The following is a 23,894-nucleotide window of genomic DNA, read 5'->3' as shown; positions in this document are numbered from 1 at the left end:
GGCTTTCCACTGGGATGTGAGCTCACGTCTTTCCCTTTTGAACCCCTGGCACCCAACTAGCTAACCAGCTCCCGGTGATCTGATTGATTACCAAGTATTTTGTTGAATATATAAATGAAAGAATACCAGTTTTCATCTTCTAGAGGCCTTGGCCCTGAGAATTCAGTACGGTTTATAAGACTCGGAAGTCATGTGGTAATTGCTGTGTTTGTCATTACTTGGTTTATATTCTCCAATTCAGAATTCACCTTAAAGGCTTGCTACCCCCCCCCCCTCCCCAAATAATTATAACAGAAAGCCTTAGCAATGGGAAAGTTTTTACTCCAGCGGGGCAGTCACGCCTGGCTCATTAAGCAGTAGGAGGAACACATTCAGCACGAGAGAGTCAGCAGGTTCCGGAGAGGTAAAATGACTACCATCCACTCCCACTTGCAATCTGTGGACCACACCACTTTCTTAACCCCAGGGATAAACCTTGTGCTCAGAGGAGGTACCTGGAGACAGGAGAGAACTTGTAGGCGATTCTGCCTCCCTTCCCTCAGGATTCTACCACCTGGGATCTCAGCCTGGGGATTCAGGATGACCTCTGCTCCCCTTTAGTTTCCTGAGAGGTACATAAAGTTATTGTGTTGAACTTGTTTTTTCTCTATCAAGGGAGAAGGCCTTTATGATCGTCACTTTCAGGAAGTTTTGACTACTCTAATGTAAAAACCGCTGCTGAATTTTCTTAGTAAATGTAAAGATACAAAGCTGAACTCAGTGTGCTCCCAGAAATACATTAAATAGTAATTTGTTCTGAGGTGGGTGGGAAACGATTTTGTGTCGTCAGGATTCGCCCTGTTCTTGGGGCACATTGCTCTTCAATTTAAGAGCCAGCTTTGCTGCACTTTAAGAAAATCAAAAACAAAATTAAAAACACTTTAGTGGAGTCTAACGACAAATATTTATTTCTCACTTACTCTTCATGTCAGCAGAGACAAGGCTGCCTTGGTTGGCTTCTGCTCATTCTCCCACAGAGACTGAAAGGACAGCTCCTATTTGGGAATTTCCATTCTAGTGACAGAGAAGGAGAGCAAGAGAGTTTAGTGGGGCCTTGTCATGCCTCTTAACAGTTCTGCTGGGCCGTGGCATACCTCACACCTCCCTGCTCACATTTGATTAGACAAAGCAGGACAGGTGGCCAAGGCCGAAGTCTCTGGGGCTGAAATATGTAATGCTTTTACAAGAAAGTGGGTAGGATACATGGAAGGGCAGTGTAGCATCCACCAAGTTCATGAGCAGTGTCATGGCTTGGATGGGGGATGAGATATATACTGTACCTTACAGAGCAGAGATTCTGGAGAGAAGGTGAGCCAGAGTTATCAGTCTCTTTAAATGATGGTAAAAAAAAAAAAAAGAAAAGAAAAAACACTGGTAATTCTACTGTGTGCCTCTTTGGTCACTGTTTTATAACCTGATTTCCACACATTTGTATTCCTTTCCTGTTTTCAGGGGATGATGGAACACAGACTCATCCTGAGAACAGCAGCCAAGAAAACAGAATCAAGGCTCGCTGCCGGTCATGCACGTCCATGGTCCTGAAGGCCGTCTGGGGACTTTTGATCATCTTGTCAGTCTCATCGTCTTGGGTTGGAACCACACAGATTGTAAAAATTACTTACAAGAACTTCTACTGTCCGTTTTTCATGACTTGGTTTTCAACAAACTGGAACATTATGTTTTTCCCAGTCTACTATTCTGGTCATCTGGCCACTGCTCAAGAAAAGCAGTCTCCAATGAAAAAATTCAGGTAGGTTTCATGTTAAATGGCCAACACGAGATGTTTTAAAATAACTTTATGAAAATATCCATAACTTTATCTCTTTGGAATATGAACTGAGTTGACTTGGGGAGTGTGGAGAGCTCGGATCTAGGGTTGGTAATGAATACATGAGCACTAGGAAGAAGAATCTGGGCCCCCCACCAAAAAAATTATTGAATGTCTACTACGTGACAGGTGCTGTGCTGGTGCTTTTGTAGATCTTAATCATCATTGGTGGTAACATCTACCTTTGAGGGTGGTGGTATTATTCCCATTTTAACACAAGAGGAAACAGGTTTAGAACGATTACATGACCTGTCCAAGGTCAATACTTCCAAATAACCCAGATTTCAATCCAGAATTATCTCTGAAAGTCATGTTTTAAAAGAACACCCTAGTGTCTCAGGCCCCCCCCCAAAAAAAACTGTATTCATAAGATTGTGGTAAAAACATTTGCTCAATATTCTGGAAGCTGTGGTGCCTAAGCAGATAAAGAGACCTGGTTTCATGCAAAAGGAAGTTGGCCCTGATGGTTTAGAAGATGTCATTCTTTGCTGGCTAGGAGCACATGGGGCCTTCACTGTTGGTTCACCGGCTCAGAACCTGGTAGTGCCATGGTTCCAGTAGTTTCTCTGTGCTGAACTTGGCTTCTGCAGCACCATCTTGGAAAGCTCAGGAAGCTGGCAGGACCAGCCCTGCACAGCACCCAATGGGAGAGGGACAGTTGTCCACACCAGCTTATTGTTCCTTGGTAGAATGGCAATAAATACATTTTGCAGAAGCCGAAATAACATTTCTTTCTTGCCCCCGTACTTACTGAAAAGAAGTGAATTTATCAGACAAACTGCAAAGCGTGTACCTTCAACTTCCATTTTCTGTCACCAGCTTGGAAGTGCCCTGAAATAGTAGAGTCACACTGTGAGCTGATTTTCCATGGTATCCATGATAATTCAATTAAAATTAAACAAAACCAATTTATAAAAAAATAAATGTTTTCTGGTTTGAAGGAAAGAAATAAGTCTTATACCTATTTGTGACTGCTAAAGATACTTTGTATTTGATTCCCATCAAAATAGACATGATCTTGGGGAATAAGGTCTTTTTTGTTTGTTTGTTTAAAATGTTTATTTATTGAGAGAGAGAGAGAAAGGTGGCGAGCCAGAGAGGGGCAGAGAGGGAGATACAAAATTGCAATCAGGCTCCAGACTCTGAGCTGCCAGCAACAGAGTCCCATACGGGACTCGAACTCACAAACCGTGAGATCATGACCTGAGCCGAAATTGGCTGCTCAACCGACTGAGCCACCCAGGCGCCCTGGGGCATAAGTTCTTTTTAATAACAATATTTAATAAGCGATTGCAGGGGACATGATGATCAGACTAAAATTCTCCCTGTCTGAAAATAGTTTACCCGTAGCATGTATGTTTTACTCCGGCGCTCCTAGGGTTTGGACACACATACTGATAAAAACAACAAAAGTTTAGTATGGGATGTAGTACCTCAGAACGCCTCAAAGCAAGCCAAGTGGGTTTTATTTAAGATAACACATTTACACCAAGAGGCCGCTGCTGACAGAAATGTTGTTTTGGGAATGAGTTTCATCTCCACTACATCTCTCATGTCTGACTAACTCTACATTTAGTGAGACCTGTGATTTGACGAGACACCTCCACCTGTTAGTGCAGGTAGAGTGAACTTGACCATTTCTGAAGCCGAATCAAAGAGCTTTTATTGTCAAGCAGAAAACATTGTCTTTGAAGAAAATATTCTCCAGAGGGCCCCTCCGTATGAGAGGTAAACATTGCCAGAAAATCCTAAGATCCTTGATCTTTTTGCCTTGTAGACTCATTAACACCATCTGCCAAAGAGGCCCTCCCCGAAGCTCTTGTGGCAGAACACGGGGAAAACAGACTTAGTGTATGAGACTGGAAACAGAATTTGTCCCGTTGCGCCAGACCCTCTATTTTCTCATTTTCTTTGAATGGTATGAAAGCATTTTCAGTGGTTTTCTTATCACTAACCTCAAAAGAATTTTCAATAATGTATCAGATCCTGGGGCGCCTGGGTGGCGCAGTCGGTTAAGAGTCCGACTTCAGCCAGGTCACGATCTCGCGGTCCGTGAGTTTGAGCCCCGCGTCGGGCTCTGGGCTGATGGCTCAGAGCCTGGAGCCTGTTTCCGATTCTGTGTCTCCCTCTCTCTCTGCCCCTCCCCCGTTCATGCTCTGTCTCTGTCCCAAAAATAAATACACGTTGAAAAAAAAAAAAAATGTATCAGATCTAGATCGTGGGAATTGTGCATTTGGAAATTGTTTTGGATATTACAATCATTTCATACAAACCATGAAGAGAATTTAATTGTATCACATGAATTTTAAATTTAATAAGAAAAAATTTATAAGCCATAGTTTTGACAGGGGTGTTTCCTTAAAGGAAAAAGTCTCTAGAAAGCATGAAGCTAGAGCTAAAGATATATTTGTCTATGTCATACACCTATGAAATGTGCTTAAGATGTCATCTGACATACAGAAGGGGTTCAGTAACTACTGAGTGCTATAACAATGTTGAACATAATTAAATTATTAGTGTCCCCCAGCTTCTAAGCTTCAGTCTAAGCTTTACCACCCATCAGTGCCTCTTGTCTAGAAATTCTGATCTCATCATTCCAAGGAGAGACCAGTTACTTGCTTATTGATAGAAAGAAATCCTTTCTTTTTTTGAATTTTCCCATTTCTTAGTACATAATGCTTAAATAGCATAAAGTTCTACACAGGTGACCTGGCCTTTGAGCGGAGAGCATTTTTAATTCCTGCTATAGCAGTGACAAACAGGGAGAAGAAGGTTGGCAGTGAGAGGAGGGAGAAAGAGGGGAACACTAAGGAAGCCAACACCAGGGAGGGGGACAGGATGAGCCAGGTGAAAGGAACAATCTCCACCCCCTTGGGGGAGGGGCTCTCCCTGTCCCTGTGCCTCCCCGTGGGTTCAGAATGTGTGCTCTCCTGGATTCAAAGTCTTTGCTTGAGAGCCCTGAACCCAGCATGACGGTGGGCTCTGGGAAGGAAGAACCATCACTGGCCAGGGCCAATGATATGAAAAGAAATCCTTTCATCAGAAATGGGTTTGTTGTGGTTCTTCATAAATGTGTATTTAAAAAGCCATTTGGGGGGCGCCTGGGTGGCTCCGTGGGTTGAGCGACCCACTTCGACTTAGGTCATGATCTCAGGGGTACTTGTGACAGCACTGGGTTCTCTGCTGTCTGCGCAAGCCTGCTTCAGATCCTGTCTCTGCCCCTCCCCTCCCCTCCCCTCCCCCCCCCCCCCCCGTGCTGGCAATATACATATAAAGGAATATTTAAAAGTTTTTTAAATACATAAAAAGCCATTTAGTAGTTATAGATATCAGGATGAGCCCATGACTCTGAACGCCAGCTCTCTCTGGCAGACTTTCTCACAGGGCAGATCCCTTTGGGAGCACGACCAGAATGCAGAAAACGAAGAGAATGCAGAAAATGCCAGGATGTCCCGGGCCAACTGCTGCTTGGTCTGTGTGTGGCTCTGATTCACTGTATCTCCTTGGCTGCAGGGCTTGAGAGATGCTGTCCATTTCCCTGTGTGTGTGAGCGTGTGCGATTTCTGTTTACAAAAGAATTTGTTTTTAGGTTATTTCATCCCTTCCTTGAAGTTTTGTCTCTTTCAAGTTAAAATTGACCTTCAGGAAATCACATTTTTTTAAAAGTTTATTTATCTTGGGAGAGAGGGCAAGTGAGGGAAGAGCACAGAAAGAGGGAGAGAGGGAGAATCCCAAGCAGGCTCCTTGCTGTCAGCCCAGAGCCTGTCTCGGGGCTCAAATCCACGAACAAAACCGTGAGATCATGACCTCAGCCGAAATCAAGGGTCCCATGCTTAAATCACATTTTTATTTAAAAACAATCCTTCCTTTTTCGTTGTCTCCCACATAAACAGTAAAACTATTACACAAGTTTCTATATGTGCAATATGCATTTTTAACCCCCCTGGATTTGCTGGCCTACAATTCCCAGAATTCTCAGCTGCTGGGAAGCAGCGTTTGCCATGAGACTTGACATTGAAGGCCATACTCCAATGCTTAGAGCCTCATCACTTTGTCACTCCCTCCCTCCATGTGGCCCTCCTGTGGAGTAAGTTGCTTCATGCGTGTGAGGCAGACATTGGCTAGAGATTACTTTGGTTTGCAATACTTTGAGGCACAACTGTTTCTCTTCAGAAAAACTTAGAAGAAAAACTAATGCTAATAACCAACTAGAACCGCGTAATTTCATTATAACCATGCAAACATTAGGAACTTGTTGCTTAAACAAGATATTTATGCTACTCTTGAAAACACTTCCTGGAACATAATTGCCCAGTAAATGCTTGGATGTTCATGAACTGAATAAAAAAAAATAAATCTGAGGGGCGCCTGGGTGGCGCAGTCGGTTAGGCGTCCGACTTCAGCCAGGTCACGATCTCGCGGTCCGGGAGTTCGAGCCCCACGTCGGGCTCTGGGCTGATGGCTCGGAGCCTGGAGCCTGTTTCCGATTCTGTGTCTCCCTCTCTCTCTGCCCCTCCCCCGTTCATGCTCTGTCTCTCTCTGTCCCAAAAATAAATAAAAAACATTGAAAAAAATTAAAAAAAAAAAACAAATAAATCTGAGTTATCCCAATGGCGAGCCTATTTTCAGTCCATAGTCAAATAAAGTTTTTCTATCATATCATTGCTTGTCTGTATCACTAGTTTGAACGCTTTGATTGAAATGGCACCTTGGTTTAATCATCAAATAGGGGTGCCTGGGTGGCTCAGTCGGTTAAGCGTCTGACTTTGGCTCAGGTAATGATCTCACGGTTCGTGGGTTTGAGCCCTGTGTTGGGCTCTGTACTGACGGCTCAGAACCTAAAGCATGCTTGGGATTCTGTGTCTCCCTCCCTCCCTCTCTCTCTCTGCCCCTGCCCCACTCACGCTATGTCTCTCTGTCTCTTTCTCAAAAATAAATATAAAAGAAATAAGCAAATAGAAATCAAATCAAAGATTTAACGGAACTGATTATTTTTATACAATTAAATTCATGTAATTCCTCCAAAACAGCCAATTGTGTGTATATAAATACAACTTGCATTTGATTATTTATTTATTTTACCATTTGGAGGTCATCACAGAACCTTCCTTCATTTTTTTTTTTCCTGTCTTAAAAATGCTAGAGGAAAAACAAATTATTCAACTGGGCAGAAACATAAGGAAGAGGCATAGTCTTTTAGGAAAAATAAAATTCCAAACTGTGTGTGGCTCTCCACCATATGTGAAGCTGCAAGTTGTCTATACCTGTTCACACAGTAGCGACCCTCCTGGTCCTATTGCATTTGCCCATTGGGAAAGAACCTTCTCTCTCTTCTAACAGTAACTCTGAAAATGCCTCATTTCCCTGTTTCTCCAGGCTTCTCTGAGAATGTTCAGCAGCAGAATGGCTGTCCCAGCCATCTCGAGAGAATATCTAGATAGGAAAGGGCCTTCGCTGTGCGCCTGGAGAGACATGGGCTCTTTTCCATGGAAACCTCTCCCCCTGTAGTGGCCCAGAGACGGGAGGCCTGGGTTCAGTAAGTTCCACAGATGCGTGATGGGCATTGGCGTTTGTGCTCTTGCCAGAAAATGACCGTCAAGAGTTAGACAACACAAAGTATGTCACAATTAATACCTGACAACCTTTTTTTCTTTCCTAGGGAATGCAGTCGGATTTTTGGTGAAGATGGTCTGACATTGAAGCTCTTCCTTAAAAGAACTGCTCCCTTTTCTATTCTATGGACTTTGACTAATTACCTGTATTTACTGGCTTTAAAGAAGTTGACAGCCACGGATGTCTCTGCTCTGTTCTGTTGTAACAAAGCCTTTGTCTTCTTGCTGTCGTGGATCGTGCTGAAAGACAGGTTCATGGGAGTGAGGGTAATGGCACACTTGATTCAATGTGTGAGGCCACCCGTAATTGTAGATCCTTGGCATCAGGAGTGCTGCTTTGTTTCATGAAATTTCTGTAAAACTTTCCCCATTGGTTCTGAGTACAAATTAGAATTTGAAGATGCATTAGAACACCCAGGCAGTTACAATATCATGAAAAGACAGAGATGGTCTCCCTTGGGCAGTCGGCTGATTTCGACAGGAGGCACTAAAACAGAGAAGATAAGTTCTTTTTTTTAGAATTAATGGTGTGACCAACTCCTTCTATCCTCAGGGTGAAGGGGTCTGGGAAAATTAGTCACAACAAAGATTATGATTTTTTTTTTTTCAGTCACCATACGTTGGGACAATTCCCTCATGCTTTCCCTCCCCCCAGCCCGAGATGGATTTAATTAACATTGGTGTAAGTAGATAAGGTTACCAAACAGTAATTAAAGTCACTGGTAATGGCACAATGCTGTTAAAAGTGGCTATATATCTAGCGTGACTAATCCAGAAATGGAACGAAAAGCACCAACTTGTACTTTGGGATACAGATCCTCAATTGAACTGTATTAAACTTCCACCGACCACTTCAGTTCTGAGTTTATTCCTTTCAGAAGTGATATGGACTTCTTAAAAGATTTTATCTTGCATGCTTGTTGTTAGATTGATGGAAAGTCATGGAGGTTTCAGGAGCCAGATCTCATTCATGTATCTGGAATGCCACCATGACGAAAATATTGAGAAAATAATTCTTTAGAAAGAGTAGAAATGAAATGAAAAGCCTTTTCCCAGAAGATAAACATCACACAATTCTTCTCTGAAAGAGATGTCCAAGACTGGATGTGAAACATATTTTGCTATCAAAATATTGTTCTTACTGCAATGATCCCAGGGTCCTTGTCCCCCTAATTGCTGAAATTAATATTAGAAAGAGAGTTGATGACAGCCATTAACCCATAAAACTTCTTTTTAATAGTCAGCAAATTCTGATTATGTCTTGGGAGATTGCTACTCAGAAATTCAGAATGGAAGCTTGACATGAACGAGAAGTAGAAAGCTACAGAAGACAAAATGAGAGGGGCAACCGGGTGGCTCTGTAGGTTGACTTCGGCTCAGGTCATGATCTCACGGTCCATGAGTTTGAGCCCCACATAGGACTCAACTGCTGTCAGCCTATCAGCACAGAGCCTACTTCAGATCCTCTGTACCCCTCTCTCTGCCCCTCCCCCACCTGTGCTCTCCCAAAATAATAAAAAATAAATAAAAGAAGAAGATAAACTCTGAATCAGTCCAGGATGCATTAGAGTATACCCAGATATGGTACGACACTCTCCCCCAGCCAATCTTAGATTTGACATCCAGAAAGCTTAGCATCGTGTTTTTGCACATCGAGCACCCGTGCTGGCTGCCTACCATCAGGTACTCTGACAAATCCTGGAGAGCGGGGACCTTCCCTGCACTGCTTGCTGCCCCATTCAGGATGGGCTATATAATTCGTGGGACCTAGCGTGGAATGAAAACACAGGGATCACTCTTTAAAACATTATCAATAATTTCAAGACAGCAACAACAGAGCATGAAACCAAGGGCAAGGCCCTTCTAATCATGAAGCCCTATGCATCTGCACAGGCCATATGCCCATGAAGCCAGCTCTGCCTCTATCTCGAATACCTAGAATAATGCAGGGGACAAAATGGAGCTCAGTAGATATTTGAGGATATAGTAAATAAATTCATGTTTACGAGGACTGTCTCTCTTCTATTTGCTAGCATCATGGATTATCCATGAGAGTTTGGAAGGCCTTGTCAGAAGAAGGGGAAAGAGAGGAGATATAGGGTCTTTTTTTGCCTTTTCAATGACATCTGAATACTCAAAGGGAATCAATACATTCACTATCAGATTTACCAGTGAGAAAATCAGTTGTTTTAGAGTGAATTAATGCATTTAACCATGGAACTTAACTGATGCAAGATGTCCTATCAAAAGAGGTTCTGTGTTTGAGAGTTAAAAAACTCAGCTGTGTAACTTATATTTAAACCAAAGATTTAGGAAATCTGCCAAGAGTCAACAAACCATTGCCATTTTAAAATTGGCATCTATAGGGACACCTGAGTGGCCCAGTCGGTTGAGTATCCAACTCTTGATTTTGGCTCAGGTCATGATCAGCCCATGAATCAAGCCCCACATTAGGCTCTGCACTAAGCGTGGAGTCTGCTTAAGATTCTCTCTCTCCCTCCCTCTCTCTCTCTCTCAAATAAAAAAAATAAATTGGCATCTATAGTGGGTTCAATGATGGTCCTCAATAAGGTGCCCACACCTTCATCCCCAGTCCTTATGAATGTGACCTTATTTGAAAGCGTAATTATTATTTTTTCTTTTTCATTTTGTATTATTTTTCTTTTTTTGAATATGATTTATTGTCAAGTTGGCTAACATATAGTGTGTAAAGGGTGCTCCTGAATTTTGGGGTAGATTCCCATGGTTCATTACTTACATACACCACCCAATGCTCATCCCAACAAGTGCCCTCCTCAGTGCCCATCACCCATTTGCCCCTCTCCCTGCCCCTATCTGCCCTCAGTTTGTTCTCTGTATTTATGAGTCTCTTATGGTTTGCCTCCCTTCCTCTCTTTGTAACTATTTTTTCCCTTTCCCTTCCCCCATGGTCTTCTGTTAAGAGTCTCAAGATCCACATTTGAGTGAAAACATATGATATCTATCTTTCTCTGACTTATTTTACTTAGCATAATACCTTCCAGTTCCATGGAATCATGAAATGGCGTGATTTCATTCTTTCTCATTGCCAAGTGGTATTCTATTGTATGTATAAACCATGTCTTCTTTATCCATTAGTTGATGGACATTTGGGTTCTTTCCATAATTTGGCTATTGTTGAAAACACTTTGCAGGCACAACTAACATAAGGATTTAGAAAGAGTATTTAGGTGGCCCTAATTCCAGTAACAGATATCCTTATAAAAGACAAACACACAGGAGAGACACACAGAAGAGGAAAAGGCAATGTGACCAGACAGAGATTGGAGTGCTGTGGCCACAAGCCCAAGAAAGCCAGGGAAGCTACCAGAACCTGGAAGAGCCAAGGGATGCTTTCTCTCCTAGAGCTGCCGCTGGGAGCATGGGTGTGCTGGAATGTGAACTTCTGGCCTCCAGAACTGTGAGAAAATAAATTTCTGTTGTTTTTAGTCACCAGGTTTGTGGTAATTTGTTACAGCAGCCTTAGGAAACTAATACAGCCTCTGTAAGTAATAAGACCCAATAGAAAAAAAATGTTAAATAGCCAATGAGCACTTGTTAATAAATATACACATACATTTATATACATAAGATATCATAGATGGCAAAATGGTAAACAATGTCAAGCATGCTGGTAGAAGTCACATGTTTTTCTTCTTAAATGACAGGAAATGCTTCACTCCTCACTGTGAAACATTAGGAAGTGTTTAATGTCATGCCAAGGTGTAATTTTAATGATGCCCATAATCAGGTCATGGAATATGAGAAGAACCAAAACATATTCAGCATTTTGCCTTTTGACAGTATCAGCCATTCTTTTTTTCATGAGACATATTGAGAACATGTGTAATTGGGTCATTTGAGAAATTAAAAGAGGGCAATTCGAATACTGACAACATAAATGTAGTTTTTATTGCCTATGTCCATAAGTAAGCAAAGCATGGCCTGCAAAAGCCACTCCGCTTAGACTATTCTCTTTTGTTTATAAAGTGTTGCTTTCTTTTTAAAAAAATGTTTTATGTTTATTTATTTTTGAGGGAGACAGACACACAGAGTATGAGCAGGGGAGGGGCAGAGAGAGAGGGAGACGCAGAATCCAAAGCAGGATACAGGCTCTGAGCTGATAGCACAGAGCCTGACGTGGGGCTCGAACCCATGAATGATGAGATTATGACCTGAGCCAAAGTCAGAGGCTTAACCGACTGAGCCACCCAGGTGCCCCTGAAAGTGGTGCTTTCAGTCATCAGATTAAAATGTGTATTTTTGATTCATTCTGAGGCTTCAGTGGTTTACAAATTGACAGTTTTTGGATTATAATTTTCTTTTTTTTTTTTTCAACATTTATTTTTGGGACAGAGAGAGACAGAGCATGAACGGGGGAGGAGCAGAGAGAGAGGGAGACACAGAATCGGAAACAGGCTCCAGGCTCTGAGCCATCAGCCCAGAGCCTGACGCGGGGCTCGAACTCCCGGACCGCGAGATCGTGACCTGGCTGAAGTCGGACGCTTAACCGACTGCGCCACCCAGGCGCCCCAGGATTATAATTTTCATTTGACCCCAAGAATGATCACATTTAAGATGATCACATTTCCTACTTCTATTTTTCACATCAAAAATGATACCATGTGGGCACCTGGGTGACTCAGTCAGTTAAGTGTCTCTCGATTTCGGCTCAGGTCATGATGCCATGGTTTGTGAGATCAAGCCCCGCATTGGGCTCTGTACTGACAGTGGGATCCCATTTGAGATTTTCTCCCTGCCTCTCTCTGCCCCTCCCCCCCTCACACCCACTCACTCTCTCTCTCAAAATAAATAAATAAATAAACATTGTAAAACATGACACCATGGACAGAAAGAAGGATGCTTTAAGTTGTAAAACCAGTAAATATGTGTTTCTCTGGAGCACTAATTGGCTAGAAATAGCAATGCTCACAGAATAATTACATATTATGAATAACTTGTTAATATTTTGTGGTTTTTTGGAATATTATTTGAAATACAGATGGAAAGGTAATTTTGTTGTACCATTATATTTCTTTCATAAAATCATTTCAGCCAATTTGCTGGTCAACATTGTTGTGTGAAAAACCCTTTCATGACCAGTTGCTTACGGCTGATACATGATCATCCCATGGAAATTAGTAAACTTTTTAAAAAGACCTTTCTTTTTTAATTGCACAACTATTGGTGAGAATTCAGCTCTTTCAGCTTTGAGGAACCTGCCAGGTTCTCATCTTCAAGAACCTGTCTTGTTTAGCTACGGTTCTTAAATTCATGAAAACCAAAGAAATTGCATCAATAAAAAAAAGGTTCTCCTCAAAGAAAATGAGCCACTGGTTGGGGGTTTTCTTCTCTGTCTCTGGTATCAGTTTCACTCAAATTTGAAAAGTAAATGTCAGACTGGAAAGTTGAAACTCTTTCTTTCAGATCTTGTCCCTCCTTTACGTTTTATATTATTAATTGAAAATTTTCTTTCATTTTTAAATTTCCTTGAACATAGGGAGAAAATTGGTCAGTGGTAAATGGTTCAGCAGACCCCAAACTTCCTTAGCAGATTCAGGAAATGAATTTGTGTCTCTTCACTTTGACACCCACATATTTCCTAGCTGTAATTGGGTCCCTATGCAGTTAACTTTCCAAACTGTGCCTCGTTTGGACACTTTCCAAGATCCGCCAAGGACCGACTGGAGTATGTCAGTTAAACTGAATCTTTCATTGCTCAACCTGCAGTTCTCCAAATTCAAATTGGGCTCCAGAGTGCCCTAAATCGGGGCCCTGGAGGTGAGCTCGTACTGATTCGTGCCAATATTACGTATTTAGATAAGATTCAAGATAACCTTTTGTTTACATCTTGCCTTTGGTTGACATTGATGCAGTAGCTGTACATTCATGTGCAGTGCAGAATCTTCTACCCAGAACCTTCATGCTTCCTGGAGGAGGCACCAGAGGATGCGTAGCTGGGCTCATCCTTTTCATCCCCCTCCTGGCAGGAGAAGAATTTGTGAATACAGAGGAAAAAGATGAGGTGGAATGGCTCTCCAATTTTATGCACACAAGGAATCCGTAACCCCTTAACAAGATGTCATCAACAGATCTACTCTAGTCTCCACATGTGCCTGCTAGGTCTTTCCATCTGGCATTTCTTTCTTTCTTTTCCATCCTGGTCTCCCCTTGAGATCATTTCCAGACAGATTTTATTCATATAAAAATAGATGCGTGTGTAGGGGGGTGGAGCGTGGGAGTCTTGGTTTGGGGCTCTGAACTCCTTGGGTTGGACCTGTCCCCAGGCACCCTCCACCCACACCCACACCCACACACACACACACACACACACACACAATCTGTACAGCTATATACTGCCCACCTCTTTCATTTCTCACACTTCAACTCTTGTCCAATTTCACGGGATCTGAGTAAAACAGATGGTTCACCTTCATGGAACCTTAAATGTAGCATGCGGACAAGTTGAAGGATTCTGCATAGTCCCAGTTCCTTGAAAATGGACTCTACTGGGGAGCCTGGGTGGCTCCGTGGGTTAAGCATCCAACTTCGACTCAGGTCATGATCTCGCAGTTTGGGAAGCCCCTCATCAGGCTCTCTGCTGTCAGCACAGAGCCTGCTTTGGATCCTCTGTGCTCTCTCTCCTCTTTCTGCCCCTTCCCTGCATTCACACATTCTCTCTCAAAAATAAATAAAAAAGAAACATTTTTTTAAAAGATAGAAAGAAAGAAAATGTACTCAGAGAGGACAAGGATGATCATCAGTGCAGGTCTCACTGGCCAAGCTATTAACGTGTAACCCACCTTGAGCTGCCGACCTTTAGTCTCAAACTTGAGAACAGTCCTGCCAGCAGTGTCGCTTTGAGGCCCTCCATTCTAGAGGCTGCTGTAGTCTCGGGATTCAGGGGTCCGTCGTGAGCCAGTGAAACGCCTCCATGCTCACCCAGCCTTAGAAACAGAGTTAACCACAAGGCAACTTGAGGAAAGCTATTCCAGTTGCAATTAGAAAGAAAAGCAATTAAAGCTTCATCTCAACACCCTGAACCCTAGAAGAACTGATACTGTTACTCAAATAATAATTCTGGAAGCCATTTTGTCAATGAGAAACACAGCGAAGTAATGAGGCTGGTAAACCCTCACGGAGATCCAGAGAAGGGCCAGACGCCTGTGGTTTTTGAGGGCCCGAGACGAAAAAGGAAAGAAATGACGATACAGGGAAATAAAAACAGTCAAAAGCCAGATGCTTCTCTGGCTTTTATCTCTAGCTATTTATCTACGAATTCTTTGAAAGATGACAGAAACGTAGCTTTCCTGCAGGGTCGCATGTGGTATATACCACGGTGAGAGTATCAAATGTTTACTCGAAAGCCCTCTTTGGGCTTTAGGAACACACTCAAACAGCCTCATGGTCCCCCTCTGATCAGCCCTGAAAGTTGATGGGAGGCTCTCACAGGGGGCTGAGCCTGCAGAGGAAGGTAGCTGGCTCAGGAAGAAACGTCCCTGAAGAGGTAGGCTGGGAAAATGGACCAAATAAATTCTTTTCCGCAGGGTACTCCCCTCCCCGCCCCCCACCCAAGGTGGGCACACCACGATGTGAGGGGACTGAGAGGTTTCCAAAGTTGAAACTGAGGCATTGGCAGTTTTATGGTCATTATGGTTACTAACATTCTCACCCAAAGCAGATTCAGGTCGTGGCGGCGGTGCGTTTTCTGTCTTACTCAGAACAAGGCTGGTTGGCTAGAGGGCTGGAACTGGAATAGATTGTGAGGAGAGCCACGTTTTGCTGAAGCCAAACGGGTGCCGCCACGAAATGGTGTGTTTTCAGCAGAAGCGTCCCTCATACGGATGCTAATGGGCTCAAAGGCATTTTTGTGGCTGTCACCACGTGGATGTGCACACACGCGCATTTCCGACACAGTATTTAAGGCACTGGCTTTCTGCAGGCACGTTTCCAGTGTCCTGAGCCCGAGAAGAGTCATTTTATGTCTTTTATTCAAAAGAATAGACTATTCATCCTTCCTTGATAACTGGTGAATTCTGAAGATGTCGGAGACTCAGATCTGTGCTGAGGCTATTTGTTCTCTGGAAATCTGAATAGTATTTATTCTGCAATTAACCAGTGGTGCCAAGGAGAGCCACCGTGGGAGCATCCGCATGACCACTCCGCTGAGCCTCCCATCCAGCATTTTCCTGCATTTCCTAGATTAGCTGAGCTCTCGTCCTTTAGTTCCAACCCTGTAGACAAGAAGCACATTGAACATTTCTTAAAACGCAGCCACGGAAAATGTTCTGTTAGCTGTGAGATTTAAGTAAAAAAATGTGGAAAATAATTTAGCTTATCTTCGCCCCCCCACAGCAAACCTATATAACCTATCAACTACTGTTCATGCCATAGAAAAGAATTTTTCTAACATCTCAAATATTCAGATTTTCATGCTTGTAGAACGTAACTAACCACATTGTCCAGCCCTGCGACATGAAAAATGCTTCTCTCCATGAAAGCAATGGAAAGAAACACTGGTGTAATTGATAATGTCAGTTTAAGTGGTCTGGCTAATATTTCCACAAGCACTTGAATATAAAATGTAATGGAGACCTTTAAGAGGCTCATCATAGTTATAATTTTGAATTGCTATAAAATTTATCATCTTTCTCCATACCCAATTTCTATCTTGGGAATACTTATAGTAGACATACTAAGCATATATATTTTTACTAAAGGCTGACTCAGAAAAGGAAGTGCTCCTAACTGAAGTCGTAGCCGGGGGGTGATTAGTGTTAAATGTTCATCACTTGCCAGACAGTGTTTTTGTGTTTTATTTTATTTTGTATAGGCTGTTTGTTTTCATAATTCCCTAAACTCAGAATTACATATTATGCACAGTTGCCTAAACCCAAATATTATGGATTATACAATAATTTTGATAATTTTAAATATGAAACAGTACCTCATGTTAAAGTTACAGTTACAGTTAAGGTGACAAAGTTAATTACAATTAACACTGTATTCTATTAATCCCATCTTGATGTGAACAAGAAAACACAACTGATGCTTGGCCGAAAGAAAACAAATACCCATTCAGATTTATTGTCCTGCAAATTCAGTCTTACGAGGGAAATCTACTTGTGCACTTGAAGACTTCGACCCACGAATATTATTTACACACACAAACAAAACCAAAATGCCAGTGTCTAACATGACTTTTCATTTGTCTGAAATCAGACTGCCCAAAGGATTGTTGCAAGTCCTTGGCTGAACTATAAATCCCCAAATCAAAGAAAATGATAACCCTCACACAATTTCTAAGTCTAGATAACCCCTACACCATGTTTATTTATGAGTCTATTACTTCTTGTTTGGAAAATTTCCTTGACATCTCATGGTGTGTGTATTAGATTCTATTCCCTATAGTTTGAGGCATGGTCTAACTAGAACACATGCCTGGGAGCTTTAGAGAATACGATATTCACTCAGCAAGAGAAACGCCTCCCATCAAGCAGCCTCCCGGAAAAACGCTTTATGAAGACGGTTTTTCACTGCTGACATGTCAGCGTCTGTTCTCAAGTACTCCTGCTGTTTTTCATAAAAGATGCTTTAGTATGAAGCTAGGTCTGAAACCAACAGTGCACTTGCTTTTCGTGGTCATTAACAAAAGAATTGCTTTAGCAGCATCTAAACGATAACGTGTCATCGCCACCATACTCTGCGCTGGCCTGGAGCAAGTCTATGGTTACATGTTGAAGATCTACATTTTGTTGCAATAAATAATTCACTAATATTCAGAAGGGCCAAAAAACCCCCCACATACGTGGAAAAGCTATCTACGGAGGAATTGATTTACTTGGGAATACTCAGAACTGAAACCTAACAAAATTAACTGCCACGTAACCTATAAATTTCTCGCAAAGTTGCATCTTGATTTAAAAGTGAGTGAGACTATTTCACAAGGAAATGACGTATTGTTTCCTATTCCAGGGCCTGTTATTTTCCTGTTTACTATAGCTTTGAAATGTTTTCCAGCAGAATCAGTTCAAGATCCTTTAAGAAACAGATGTAAATCAGCATTTCTCTAAGGGAGTTTTGAATATTTCAAGCATCCTATCGAAATATCGTACCCTTATGATTTCAATCAAATTTGTGTGGTTAATGATCTAGAGTAATGAGATGAAATTATCTTTTTTGTGGTTTAATTCGCACGTAAAAAGAAGGAAGAACTAGTCTCCCTTTGACATTCCAAGTACCAGTGAAAACTCTGCCCACTCCTTGTAAATCACTATAAGAGATGATTTGCTTTCCTTCCCCCCCCCCCCCGCTCCCCGCCCCATGGCTTAAATTTTGCCTCTTAGCTGCATCAATGTTAGGTCTCCCTAATCAAGTCCTGGTTATGTGTCGATCTTCAAAACCATGCATTGATCCAAGGAGCTGATTAAAATGTATGCTGAATTGTTTTGAAGAAAAAACATACAGTATAGATGAAAATGCTCTGGAGTGATTTCCTGTGAAATTCATTTTGCCAACACGGATATTAATCTCTGGGAAGTTGAGCGAAAAAATTACACGAAAATTACTAACCCTTAATTAGAATGGGAGCAGCTTTTATATTCTCTGCCTGGATGTCTCAGGAGCATACTGATTTCTTGTTAATACTGACCCTTCTCGCATTGAAACAGCGATGTACAAGAGGTAATTGGGTTTGAGGAGGCATTTAGCAACTCTCATGAAGTCTTCAATGGCTTGCTCTGAGATATGGAGGCATCAATTTTTTTTAATTCCTTTGCATTCTATTTGACAGATAGTTGCTGCAATAATGGCCATTACCGGCATCGTCATGATGGCATATGCAGATAATTTCCACACTGATTCGATCATAGGAGTGGCCTTTGCAGTGGGTTCAGCCTCTACGTCTGCATTATACAAGGTATGTCGTGCACTTTTTTGTGTAGTCATAGCTTAGACTTAAGTCATAAAAGAAGGCAGGACAAAGAAAATCTTGGCTGGGGGTGGGGGGGAAGTGGTTTAAATAAAAATAAGTAAAAATAATAATAATAATAAATAAGAATAAGTACCATTTACTGAGTACTTGCCAGAAATTTTCCCCTGTGTTAACTCACCCTTATGAGGCACAGGTACTTATCCCCACTTTCCAGATGAGGAAACTGAGGTTTAAAAGATTCAATAACTTGATTTCAGGAGTACTCCTGAAATCATTGTTGCACTATATGCTAATTTGGATGTAAGTTTAAAAAAATAAATAAATAAATAAATAAATAAATAAATAATAAAAAGATTAAATAACTTGCCCAAGGCCACACAGATGGGAAGTGATAGCAAGATTTAAATTCCCACTGGCCACCTCCAAAGCCCATGCTCCCTGCCTCTGCCCCTCAGAAATCAACTGGTTGCAGCGGGGGCTGAGAAAGACCATTCTGCTCTTAACTTTCTTTACTTTAACTACCACCGTCCTTATTTTAACTCCAATGAGGTGTTAAAAAGAAGAAACAAGCTGTCACTTGAGAGTCGACTGCCATGTATTAACCCCAAGCCACAGGAACTCCGGTTATTAGCGAAATGAAGGACGTCCTTTCCTCTCTGATGGATACTCCTGGTCTGCACTATGTACTTACCACTCCTTCTCCACTGGAGCCGCCTGCCATCCGTGGAAAATCTATTATAGTCATTGCCCCTGACTTCAGAAGCAAGGACTGAGAGAGCAGATCTAAAAGGTTATCCCCAAAGCTCCACTTGTCAGAGCCTGCTTTCGGGATGTAGCTAAAGCACTGTTCCACTTTCACCTCTCTTGGTGTTTCAATGAGAAGATTCTCTGTGAAAAGCAGAAAACGCCCTTTGCATCCCTCCTGGATGCCTGTTCTGATTATTCACCAACACCGCGGCTCTGAAGGCACGGAGTCTATTTCCATATTGACATTTCCTGGCCCACTGATTCTGTGACAAGCTTGACAAGTTTTCACTCAATTGCCATTGGCGTCTAACTTGCCCCCAGCTGAGACCCCACTGAGGTGTCTGATGTGACCAAAGAACAGCACGTGGTCAAGTCCTCTTGATTAAGTCTCTCATGAGCAAAAATAATAAGTCCAGTTGACATTAAAAGCATGCCTGGAATTGCGGTGTCACTGGGATGGCTATCTCATGGAGACAATTCTCCTGACCACGCTACAGGGGTGTTCGTTCTGGGGGCGGTAATATTTGCTGACATGCATAAAACCATATGGGCACCATCGGAAAGATCTGCTCCATTCGACATTGTTTGAGGATTCACATAGGAAGCAGAAGGGTTATAAAGTCAGGAAGTATGGACTAGAGGCCCGGCCCCTCCTCAGCCCAACGTAACTTAATGGTAGCCATTGACATCTCCTTGCTATCTTCCTCCCCTGTACACAGATTTATATCCAGAAAAAAAAAATAGTTTTAATCTGAAGAATAAACACAGTATTTGTGCACGTGTTTTAAGCTCAGAGAGGAAAGTGCTTATAAATCCAAGGCACCATTATTATTCTCTCAACAACATAATGACAGGCTCTCTCTGTCTAATTTAGTTTTCAGTATCTGTCGAAATAAGGGTAAAATGCATCCCAAGCCTGACGGGAAGAATTGATGGCATCTCAATCCTAGATTCTCCTGGGCTCGTGTGCACTCTTTAAAATTTTTTTTTTCAACGTTTATTTATTTTTGGGACAGAGAGAGACAGAGCATGAACGGGGGAGGGTCAGAGAGAGAGGGAGACACAGAATCGGAAACAGGCTCCAGGCTCTGAGCCATCAACCCAGAGCCTGACGCGGGGCTCGAACCCACGGACCGCGAAATCGTGACCTGGCTGAAGACGCTTAACCGACTGCGCCACCCAGGCACCCCTCGTGTGCACTCTTATTTACCATTCACCCTATACCCGTAACCGAGGGTGGTGCTAACAGAGTACAGGACTTGCAGCAGTTTCCAACAGCATGAGGAGTTCATTTTATGGCATTTGCTGTTTCATGTGAAGACTGCAGGGCATTTTAATCACTTATTCACAGTCCATTTTGTGCCATGGAGGTGGTGGGATAAGGAGAAATAGAGGGTAAACTCTGGGCTGGTTAGCTCACTGTGTAGAACTTGCCTTTCTGCTCTGGCAAAGTCTCTAACTGTGTGGCTAAGGGGTTTCTCTCCCAATCCAGGTTTTGTTTAAGATGTTTCTCGGAAGTGCCAACTTTGGTGAAGCGGCACACTTTGTCTCCACGTTGGGTTTCTTCAATTTAATCTTCATCTCTTTCACCCCGGTCGTCCTGTATTTCACCAAGGTGGAACACTGGTCCTCATTTGCAGCTCTGCCGTGGGGCTATCTCTGTGGGATGGCCGGGCTGTGGCTGGGTAAGTGGCTCCAGGTTTTGCCTTCCATTCCCTATGTCACTTGACCTTTCCTTGGATAGATGAATGATCATAATAGGGTTATTCCCTCGGGAACCTTTGTCCTCTATTTTCCAAACTTATCTAAGGTTGGTTAATGGTTAGAAGGTCCTCTGCAGGCTATTGCTTGATTAGATCAGAGCTGTTCAACCGGTATACCTCCCATGGGTTAAGACGTGAGCTGGAGGCCCAGGGCACTCTATCACCACTGGTCTTAAAGCAGCCTTGTCCATCCTTCATGATATATTGTATGATGTTACCGTGTCCCAGGTGGATCACGGTGCATCAGGCAGAGGGAGAGAACAGATGGTGTATTCAAGGAACTCAGAATGGATCAAAATGGCTGACGCACCAAGTACAGGAAGAATGGGGAGGAGGAAAAAGATGACATCTGGAAGGAAGCAGGTCATGAAGGGCCTGGAAAGCTATTGAGGGGAGTGGATTTAAAATCCACTTAATGGCCTTTAAGCAGAGGTGACAGGCGCACATCTACATTTTAGTCACACACAGGCTGGCTGTGTGTGGAGAATGAATTTGAGATCGGAAGCCCTCAGCAGGCAAGAGGAGAAGGCAGAATTAGACTTGGTCTCCCTGCTAAGGAGGCTGTGCCTAGTCAATGGCCAATTGACTTGAACTTTTTAATGTTCTCTCTCAAAACTCCCCAAACTCAAGGTAGTCTGCTTCACCTGAGCAACCAGGGGGCTCCCACTTTCTAGCTGTGTTGCTTCTGTCACTGGACTTAAGAGGAACCTGAAAAATAACAAGCCTGCTCTTCCCGCCCCAAGCAGTTGAACAACAGCAACCGCTAAATGACTCAGTGTCCCCTTACTCAGAACCAAATCGCTTTCATCCTGCTCCTCTCTCCTCACCCTTCCTAAGGACAGCCCCCTCCATCTAGTCCCCACTGACCCACCGCACTTGACCTGCAGGACATCTGCCAACCCTTAGCTGACCTTCTTTGTCAAGGTGACATAATCTGAAGCAGCACTATAACTCCCGGGGGGACAAACATGACCTGGTTTTCATTCCCACATAGGCACTGGGTCTACTTTGGCCCAGGCCCCTAAGGGGAGGTCTTAGATAAGAGAACGATCAGTCATGTTGGTCCTTTGAATTTTACTTCTGAAGTCCAAAAATGTGGAGTTACGACCTTCCATAACCTCTGCTAAATTAAGTAGAAATCAATAGCAGTGTTCCCAAAAGACCCAAGCATCCTAATTAAAAGTGCCGAGATAATTTCCCGGCCCAAAACAATCTAGCTGGGAACAGTCATAATCTAAATTTCACTGACTCTTGGCCCCAGCTGTGTACACATATCTCCAGCTTGCTGCCAAGTTGCCCTTCACCAACACATATCCCTTGGCATGTCTAACACATGCTTCTACACAAGCCCGGCCCAGGCTGGGTATCACCCAGGCCGGCAGGATGCCAGGTCTCCACCAAGCAGCATGGTCTCCAGACTCCACGGGGTAGAGCATCACCCGGAACTAGAGCTGCTCCACCCAGCCCTTCCCCAGTGCCCTGCAGTCCTCCCTGTGCCAAAGCTGCTCTGTGACAAAATGAGGCGACAGCCTCTCTCCTGACTGTGTTACACACCCCAGGTGTTTTACAAACTTCACTGATTCTGTTCTTCTTCTTTAAAAAAAAAAAAAAAAAAAAAAAAAAAAAAAAAAAAAAAAAAGTTCACTTATTTTGAGAGAGAGACAGCATGAGCGGGGTTGGGGCAGAAAGACAGGGAGAGAGAGAGAGAAAGATGGGGAGGGGGAGAGAATGAATGAATCCCAAGCAGGCTCCGCACTATCAGCACAGAGCCAGATGCAGGGCTTGAACTCATGAACTGTGAGATCATGAGCTGCGCCGAAATCAAGATGCTTAACTGATTGAGCCACCCGGCTCCTGTTCTTAAGTTTTTGTTTCGATCCCTCTCTTCTCCATAGTAACCAGATAATGACCTGGTTGGAGCTGGGCTGGATGAACAGCAGGTGGTCCTCTGACCCGTCCACATTGCCCGTAACTACAGCTTTTATTCACCTAGGCTCACTGTGCCTCCTTCCTTCTCACAGTTGGGCCTATCTGCCAGGGAGTGCCTTCACCCAAATTTCCCTGATACGTCCGAGTCCCACTTAAACTTGGGCTGGGCCCCGTGCTGCAGATAACATACTGACTTATATATTCTTGTCCTTAGGGTGGCAGAAAAGTAAGTGTGCTACCTAAAGAACAAATTAGAAACAGACCACGCATTTTGGTGAAACCACCTCCTTCTTGCTGAGTGAGCAGGACTCAGTTCTCACCCAAATACCAATACTTTCAATCGGCTGAAATATCCAGTTCAGCCTAAACAAATTGCAGTTCAGGAGTTCAGCAGCGTCTGTGTAGAATTTAACTAATTCCTGACCTGCTAGAATGTGCTATATTTTATTCCCCGAGTCTGAGGAGAGAGTGGAGGTACTGGAATAGTCTTTCCCATTGTGGCTATGCCAGGAAGGAGAAGCAGTTATTAACATAGGAAGGTCCTCCGCCTTGACTGCCACTACTCTTGTATGGTAACTATGAAGGAGTCCAAGTTTTATGAAAGTCAAACCCACTGTCTCTAACTACCAAGTGACTCCAGAGAACCAAGTTAGTGGGTTTAATTAAAGCAAGCATTATAGATAGCAATGGAAGAGTAAACGCTGTCCTGACTGGAGTGGCTCTAGAACCATCTTTGGTTCTATAGAGATACAGGCAACATGGTTGAGTCAGTTACATAGAGATCTCTCTGAACTGAGGACAATCTGTAGTTGTTAACACTCACCTCTCTCAACCCTAAAACAAACACCGGATTGAAATCTATGAAAACAGTTCTATGTGGCTTATCATTGTTTTTCTTTTGAAAACCTAGAGTTTTGATCATTTTTGTGGGAGGTAGAGGATTATTTTAACCGATTTTATATTTTATTAAAAGGACCCAAAGATATTAATTAAATGTTTCTAGTTATACCTTCCTTTGGTTCTGC

The 23,894-nt window shown here is 42.9% G+C and overlaps 1 protein-coding gene and 1 long non-coding RNA gene across 5 annotated transcripts in view; one reads left to right on the top strand and one right to left on the bottom strand.

The window, feature by feature from the left end:
- SLC35F4 (solute carrier family 35 member F4) overlaps nucleotides 1-23,894 on the top strand; it is a 249,620-nt gene that overhangs the window by 221,604 nt on the left and 4,122 nt on the right. The window contains exons 3-6 of one of the 2 annotated variants that reach the window (XM_003987684.5): nucleotides 1,492-1,789; nucleotides 7,527-7,746; nucleotides 18,290-18,415; nucleotides 20,670-20,862. In XM_003987684.5, the coding sequence (XP_003987733.1) occupies nucleotides 1,492-1,789; nucleotides 7,527-7,746; nucleotides 18,290-18,415; nucleotides 20,670-20,862 (837 nt within the window). The remainder of the gene's footprint in view (nucleotides 1-1,491; nucleotides 1,790-7,526; nucleotides 7,747-18,289; nucleotides 18,416-20,669; nucleotides 20,863-23,894) is intronic. The other variant, XM_045059965.1, reaches the window with a different exon arrangement.
- The window catches only part of LOC123386101, a 92,521-nt gene continuing 80,934 nt past the window's right edge, over nucleotides 12,308-23,894 (bottom strand). Inside the window, exons 2-4 of one of the 3 annotated variants that reach the window (XR_006599648.1) lie at nucleotides 15,162-15,731; nucleotides 14,301-14,444; nucleotides 12,308-13,480 (exon numbers count right to left, since the gene is read on the bottom strand). This is a non-coding gene — a long non-coding RNA (uncharacterized LOC123386101). The remainder of the gene's footprint in view (nucleotides 13,481-14,300; nucleotides 14,445-15,161; nucleotides 15,732-23,894) is intronic. The other 2 variants (XR_006599647.1, XR_006599649.1) reach the window with 2 other exon arrangements.

This window comes from Felis catus, chromosome B3, assembly GCF_018350175.1.
Source record: "Felis catus isolate Fca126 chromosome B3, F.catus_Fca126_mat1.0, whole genome shotgun sequence".
Classification (NCBI taxonomy): domain Eukaryota; kingdom Metazoa; phylum Chordata; class Mammalia; order Carnivora; family Felidae; genus Felis; species Felis catus.
The sequence above is the reverse complement of the archived record's forward strand: the minus strand, read 5'-3'. Positions and strand labels throughout refer to the sequence as shown.